Source organism: Mustela lutreola, chromosome 2 (genome assembly GCF_030435805.1).
Source record: "Mustela lutreola isolate mMusLut2 chromosome 2, mMusLut2.pri, whole genome shotgun sequence".
Taxonomy (NCBI): Eukaryota; Metazoa; Chordata; class Mammalia; order Carnivora; family Mustelidae; genus Mustela; species Mustela lutreola.
Window position 1 is genome coordinate 219,333,377 of NC_081291.1, and position 7,554 is coordinate 219,340,930.

General features: G+C 45.5%; 1 protein-coding gene across 1 annotated transcript; it reads right to left on the reverse strand.

Moving 5' to 3' along the window:
* Positions 1-1,341: 1,341 nt before the first annotated feature.
* On the reverse strand, positions 1,342-7,309 carry HMGN1 (high mobility group nucleosome binding domain 1). The gene is made up of 5 exons (XM_059164740.1): positions 7,178-7,309; positions 6,815-6,847; positions 6,696-6,725; positions 6,564-6,614; positions 1,342-3,787 (listed from the first exon to the last, which is right to left on the reverse strand). Exons 1-5 carry the CDS (start codon positions 7,190-7,192, stop codon positions 3,638-3,640), a joined length of 279 nt encoding a protein of 92 aa, XP_059020723.1. The 5' UTR covers positions 7,193-7,309; the 3' UTR covers positions 1,342-3,637.
* Between the last annotated feature and the right edge of the window lie 245 nt (positions 7,310-7,554).

Consider the following 7,554-nt stretch of genomic DNA (forward strand, 5'->3'; position numbering starts at 1 on the left):
TAGTTCACAGACTTCAGAGTGATTTGTTCGCATCATTATTAAAGTTATCTCCCCTGTCCTTTCAGGATGTCTGATGCCCGTTCAAGCACTCTTACTCAGTTTTCATTGCTCCGAACTCACTGTTTAGAGATTAAATTTTTCAGAGGCAATGAGCCTAGAAAACATGCTGGCTCAGCTGGTAGAGCAACCGACTCTTGATCTTGGGGTTGAGAGCCCCATGTTGGGTGTAGAGATTACTTAGAACACCAATTAAAAAAAAAACAGACCTCAAGTGGTTTATTTTCTTACAACTGTTTTCCTTTGATAGCTGAAGAAAACACCTAGGTGAGGGTTCACTTTTTTCTAAGAGTAATGCTCAAGGCAGGTAGGACCTACAAGTACCTCCATTCCCATTTTCTACAAAAAAAAAAACCCATCTCTTAGGTATATGTAAGAAAAACAAAACCAACCTTGTTATACTATTTTTTAGAGAACGAGTAAATCTCTTTATTACTAGCAATAGATTCAGAACAATCGAGGAAACCTTGGGACTGTAAACAATGATCACGGTAATGTTCCTTGGGGTACTGAGGGTTGGGTAGTACAGATGAACACAGCCAGGTTAAGTCTAGATTTCTTCCCATTGGTTCTTAGGTACCCCTTTTAGCTGATACCAAAGAGGTTCTAGGGAAATTCTAGTATGCTGTCTGTACTTACAAATTAAGGGACAAATCTGCATTTATCATGGTTCCAGGCCCTCCACAGTGTAAGCACCGCCAGCCCGCCTTTGAGAATTAGTCCAACCCAAGTCAGCATCCTTTCCCCACGGACATCCTGTTTTACTGGAGGGGCCACATTTCATCACCCCTGTAATAAGTCTGCTCAAAGCAGCCATTCCTGTGGTCACCTTTGCAGAGTTGTGATCCCTCAGGACTCCCGTTTCTAGAGCATTCTTATCCCCCACCCGCAAATCATTCCAGCGCAAAATAACATTTTTAAGTGTAGTGAGGTTTACACAGTTCCAGGGTCTTTCCCTGTTTAGTGGTAACCTTGGCCTGGTGCTTCCTCTGGCCCTGGGTTTGCATTTGCCGTATCAGTGCAGGTGGCCACCACCACCTCTGACGACTACTTAGATGGCAAAATGGAAGTACAGTATGTATGAAAATCTCAAAACGAATGTGTAAACACAAACCACACTAGATGTAATTGTGGCTTATTCAGTACTTGTAACACTGTTCAAGTATTAAAAAAAAAAAAAAGTGAATATTCCACTTTCAGATTTTAAGAGAACTCTGGGAAAACAAATGTGGTTATTCTTTTAATGAAATCTAAGCCAGAACTTGATCTATGTGCTTCACAAAATTTTTTCATAACTGAGTTTTTATTGGTTGTTCTGAGGATCAGTACAGACATTTCAATTTTTACACAATTCCTAACGTACGTACCAAAAATCTAAAAAAAAGAAAATCACGTAGTTGTGATTCTTTTCTAAAAGTTATTCCAGTGACCTTCCAGCTTAAAATTTGGAGACAATTTTTCCTTAACAGTGTATCAAGTACCAATAGATTCAAATGCTGATACACTGTTAACAGTGTTAAGTCCCATTCATTCACAATTTAATATCATATACACTACATACTCAAATTTTCAATCTTGCACAGCACATTAACAGAGTTACTAGGAAAACTGAACTACCACAACCAAGATGTTACAGAGCGCACAAGAATTCTGACAAGGGGAGCCAAGATCTAGGAGTGGTTTTCTTTAGGCAACAATTCTACCAAAACAACATGGGAAAAGGAGTAATTTAAAATATTCAAGACATATTAAATGCACGACTGACTCCAAATTGCCATTTAGTATGCTTGGTATTACAGGATATAAAAACTACCCCATCTATGGAATGTTGAGCTGACACCCAAGACAATCAAAGCCTCCCACATTCAATATCCCACTATTTTCTGGTTGTACCAAAAAATAAACAACCAGCAAATGATTTCACCTCTTAAAAAAAAGCATTTACACTTAAAAAATGGGATGAGGTGGGATTCCCTCCTTCTTAAAAATGTTTCTAGAGCTACTAAAAAACTTGCATTTACAAAATAGTTGATAAAAATATTCCTCTGGATTGTACAAGAAGGGAGACAGGGACCACTGATAAGACATGGTATGTGATACTAATCAGACTTGGCTTCTTTCTCTCCTGCTTCATCTGATGCTGGACTCTGCAAATCAAAGAAAAAGAAATAATCAAATACTTGATTACTCTGTCATTGTTATTGTCTTTGAGAGCTTTAACATTTAACACAACATACTCTTACTTATATAGTATTATTAGGTCTTGAAAATACAGGTGATCCTCATTCTATGTAGAATCTGTATTGGCAAATTTGCCTATTCACTAAAATTTATTTGTAACCGCCAAAATCAATTCTCCCAGCACTTCCTTAGACTTAAAGCATTTTTTCCTGAGTTCCTCAGCATGTACACTCCCAGCTGGGGTGGCTGTTTTAGTCCTAAACTTGTGCCTTTTTTGTAGTTTTTTAGTACCACACATTTCACATCTTTTTTGTGCTTCTTAATGATGCTGACTAGACAAGTATAACACGGTCTACTAAGTGCAAGAAAGTTGTGGTGTCCCTAGTGGAGAAAATACACGTGTTGCAGAGCTTCATTTAGGCACAAGTTACGTTGCCACAAAAATCTAACCCTTTATTTCCTCCATGTACAACTGTTCAGTACTAGAACACAGTACTAGAACACAATCACCATGAATAATAGGAGTGTGAGAATGTGTATTAGAAGGTCAAATTCTACCCTAATAACTAAGATTAGTAATCTCATCTCAATATCACATAATATATGGTATATGGTTAGAACTACCAATTTAAAATAAATTCTGGTTAAACTTCACAAGTTAGAAATAAGTACTTGGTTGCTTTAAGATTTGATCTATAAATACAAAAGTTTAAAAAATACTCTGATTTCTTTCTTTCCAGATTTAACCATTATAAGATTAAAAAAAAAAAAAAAAGGCCTAAGAAAACTTATTTATCAAAATGTGTAGCCTACTTGTTTAAGATCGTGTCTTCTTTTCACAACTTAAAAGGATAAAAAGATTAAAGACATCAAGTCTTTTTATTTACTTGGTCTAAGTTATTTAGTCCTAAAACAGCCACTTTAAAACTGGACTTCCTTATAAAAAATGAAATGGGAAAAGTCCACCAAATAAGGAATGGATTCAAAACATTTCTGAATATCCAGAAAAGCAATATTACAGCAGTTCTACAGGTCACACACACACAAAGCCCGTTTCTTTAAACAAGTACTGAGGTTCTAAGTCAAAGAAAAAAAGAGTAATAGATCACTTAGCAAATTAAATCCTTTTGAAAATCCACACAAGTAATATTAATGAACCCTGTGTAAACATGCACAGTCGATCTGTTACTGGTGAAATTCTAAACATATTAAAATTTCTTGTTCATTTAAAGAAGCAGCAATCAACATATACATTTCCAAATATGATCTAATCCTTAAAAACCACCTCTCTATTCACCTGGGAGTTGCTGTACAAAGCTTTAGTATTCTGATGAACAAAGACTGTCTTAATCTGCTCTATAAAGATATGTAACTTATTATCTACTGTTCAGAGTCCAAATCAGTAACACACACTTCTGACCTCCTCATTTTTAGTTTCTCCGTTTTCTGCAGGTAAGTCGTCTTTTGCATCTTGGTTAGCCACTTCAGCCTGTTTTCCCTTTGCTCCTCTTTTCCCCTTTGTTTGCACTTTTTTGTCTGAAGATTTATCCTAGGATACAGTTAAGAGTGTATTTTAAGCATCAACTCAGCACTTAGTTTTCTCACTTGCTAGAGTGTCCCCAACAGCTGCCATGTTAACGCTAGCTTGCATAGCAGCCCGAGTCACAGGACACCTCTTTTCCAGAGACACCTGAAAGTCCATCCCCACTAGTCAGGATGACAGCACAACGCTAACAGTACTGTTAACAGTACTCGCATTATCAAGCCTCATTAGACTTACCTGGAGTAAACCTAAAGCCAGAGACACACTCCTCCTTCCCACCTGCTCAGTCGCCCACTCCTCTCTCAAGTTGCACATGACGGAACCAATGAGGGGGAAGAGTAGTTGGAGGAAATCTCTTTCCACTGTAACCCTACCTGTCCCCAAAGTTCTCGTAAGCCTGAATAATCAAATTGTCAAATAATCACTGTCCTGACAAGACATTCGCCCTCACAGTGAGACCATTCACCTGAAAACAGCACCATGTGGAATGGTCAGGTTGACTATCCTGCTACAGCTAATCCCTTGATATCATGTAATGAAGAGCTTAAAAGGATCAATTTGGAGTTTATCATTTTCATTTACATGTTGGAAGACTCTGAAAAGCACACATATTAGTATGATAATAAAAGACTTCCAAAATTTAAGCCACGGTTAAGCACCGTTAGGAGTGTTTTTGGATACTATCCATCAATGGTGAAGAAGTTTAAACATTTAACATTTGTTTCTCGTAAATAAAGAATACAGCCACAGCTAAATGAAGTCAGGTCACCAGTAAGTTCCATCAAAGACCCTTATCAGTACTGACCAATACTTGAGTTAAACAGCCACAAAGACAAGCAGGTAGACCTCACACTTTAATGCTAAGAGGGGAGGAGCGGCACAGTAATGTATTCTTGAACCAATGATGGCTGTCCATATACAAAAACAACATGACAGCTACTAATAATACACCATCTTTATAATGAATCATAATTATTATTTTTTAGTGAGCTCTACAGCTAACGTGGGGCTCAAATTTACAACCCCGAGATCGAGGGTTGCATGCTTTACTGAGCCAGAATAACAACTACAAATTACAAAAACAAACATATCTGGGATAACACTCCTCACACAATGGTATTTATGAAATGTCACAATCACCTCTGTAGATGTTCTTCTATAATCTGATTTCTTCAAATTTCTGATTAGTTTTCTACCCACTATGGGGATAGCATAAAAATGTAAATCCTTAAATATGAAAACAAAATACGCAACAACCTGGGCGAAGTAATACCACTTTTAATAACAGGAACGATAAATGAAAAAAAGTAAATCCATGTTTTCCCAACATGTGTGTATTTCAGTCCCAAAATACTACTAAAGAAATTATACAAGTCATAATCTCATAGTGGTGTATATATATACTTTGAATACAGCGCATCTACACCGTAATCAATAAATATCAAAAATTTACTTTCCATTAAGGCTTTAAATCAGGTTGGTTATGAAGGGTGGACTACAGAAACTCAGGTAAAACAAAGCTCCCACTCCACAATTTCCCTTTGGCAACACTGAGTTGACAGATTTGTTCCTCAAGGAACACTGACATGTAGACTTACCTGCTGACCTCTCAGAAAAAGAAATGTGTCGATTATACCTGATCCCAAACCCAACGGAGGATAAAATCACAGTATTTTCATTACAAAAAGTTTTCGGGACAAATCAAAGTATAGGAAGTGGTAAATAAGGAAGAAATTGGGCAGCAGGCACAGTACTTCGTCCAATGGTTTTATTACAACCCCCCCAAAAGATGGGTAGTAACAGTACATAGTTCATTCCATCATTATGCAACAAGATCTGCCATTTTTTTGGCCTCCATGAAAAGTTCCTGTTTTACTTACTCTTTATCTTTTGTGAGAAGTTAACATACTACCCTACACTTTGAATACGTTAAAAAAAAAAACAACCCACCAACCTTTGAGAGTTTGACATTCATTGCTGCATGTTTAAAACAAATAACTGGAAACAAGGTCTTTGATTCTGCAGCGCTAAGCTCTACCTGCACTTTCCGAGACGGGGTCGAACACCAAACGCTCATTAATTAATCACACCCCGAATTTCCCCCTGAAAACCGTGAGAGCTTTGCAGAGAACGGTTTCAGGGCTACACCCCGACTCAGAATTACCGTGGTTTACATACACTTCGCTTTCCCAACAGAAGTTTTCAAGCATTACACGTAAGCAAGAACAACTTCGTGTCGGAGACCTTCGATGCGGGCCGCGCGACGGTGAATCTGTTCCAGGGAAACAACTCTCACGGCGTTTAGGGTTAACTCCGAGTTCCCTGGGATGCGGCGAGCGCGCAGTCACCGAACACACCGACCCGGCACCTGCCCCAGGGCGGCCTCCGAGGAGAGCGGCCTCCGCAGAACCCGCACAGCGGAGCGGCCTCGCGGGCGGCGCGGAGACCCGGCACCAGGACACACCCACCCGGGAAGCCCTCACCGGGCCGCGCACGCGAGCCCCGGCCGCTCCGGCCGCGACCCACGCTGTCCCGCACGCCCCCGAGGACCGCATCCATTCCCACCGCTCGTCTACGCGGGCCCGCATCCGAACAGGAAACCAGGAGACCCTCGCGCGTTTCAGGCGAGGCGGCCAACGGACCCAGAGCTTGGGGTCGAGACCTCGGCCGCGAACCGCGTCGCCGGGACGCGGCTCTCCGGGCGGAAAGAGCCCGCGCGGGGGTCCGACGGCCCCGCACGCCCCGCACGCCCCGCACGCCCGCGCCCGAGCACGGAGCCTACCTTTGCTGCCGCCTTCTTGGGCTTCGCTTCCACTTTCGCGGGCGCGGGCTTCTGAAAGGCAAGGGCAGCGCTGAGCGTCCGGCGGGCACGACCGCGCGGAGAGGACGGGGGTGCGGGGCTCGCGCTACTTACCGCGGACAGCCGCGCCGACCTCCTCTTGGGCTTTAGGGGAGAGAAGGAGAAAGAGCGACGCGTGAGGGGCGAAGCGCCCCCGGGCCCCCCCCCCCCCCGGCGGCGGCGCGGGCTCTTACCTCCTCCTTCGCCGCGCCCTCGGCGGAGCTCACCTGCGGACGGAAGCACAGCGCGAGTGGCCGCGGCCCGCAGACAAAGTGCCCGCGCGCCCCGCGCCCGCCCGAACAATGCCCGGCCGCGTGACGTCACGGCTTCCCGCCGCCGCGTTCGAATCTCCCACCCGGCTCCTCGGCCACCGAACGTTCCAGAACGCCGCGCCCGGCCCGCCGCGGGCGCGCAGCCCCGCCCTCCCGCCCGGCCGCTGCGGGTCCCGGGGCGCCTGGTCGGGCCCTGCGCCGCCGTCAGCGCGGCGGGACTCAGGCCTCGCGGGGCGGCCGCGGCGGGCCGGGCGGCGGAGGACGCGCGTGCGGGCCGCGGCTCACCTTCCTCTTGGGCATCGTGGCGGCGGGGCGGGCGCGTGCCGGGTGCCTGCGGGCCGCGGCGCGCCGAGAGCCTTCGCGAAGCTGGGCTGCCTGGCCGCTGCCGCTCCTCCCGCCGCCCGAGCTGCTGCGACCCGCCGCGGGGGCGGTGGGAAAACCGGATGGAACCGGATTGGGAGCCCGCCCCCTCCTCCCCCCTCGTCCCCCGGCCGCGAGCTCCCCCTCCCCGCCGGCCGGGCCGCCCCCCGCCCCCCGCCCCCGCCCATTGGCTCCGGGGCCCACCGCGCCGCGGCCCGCGCCCGGAATAGGTGATGCGGGCCGTCACTCGACCACTGCGCCCCGCCCCCGCTCCCGGCGCCCCCTCCCCCGCCCGCCGTCTC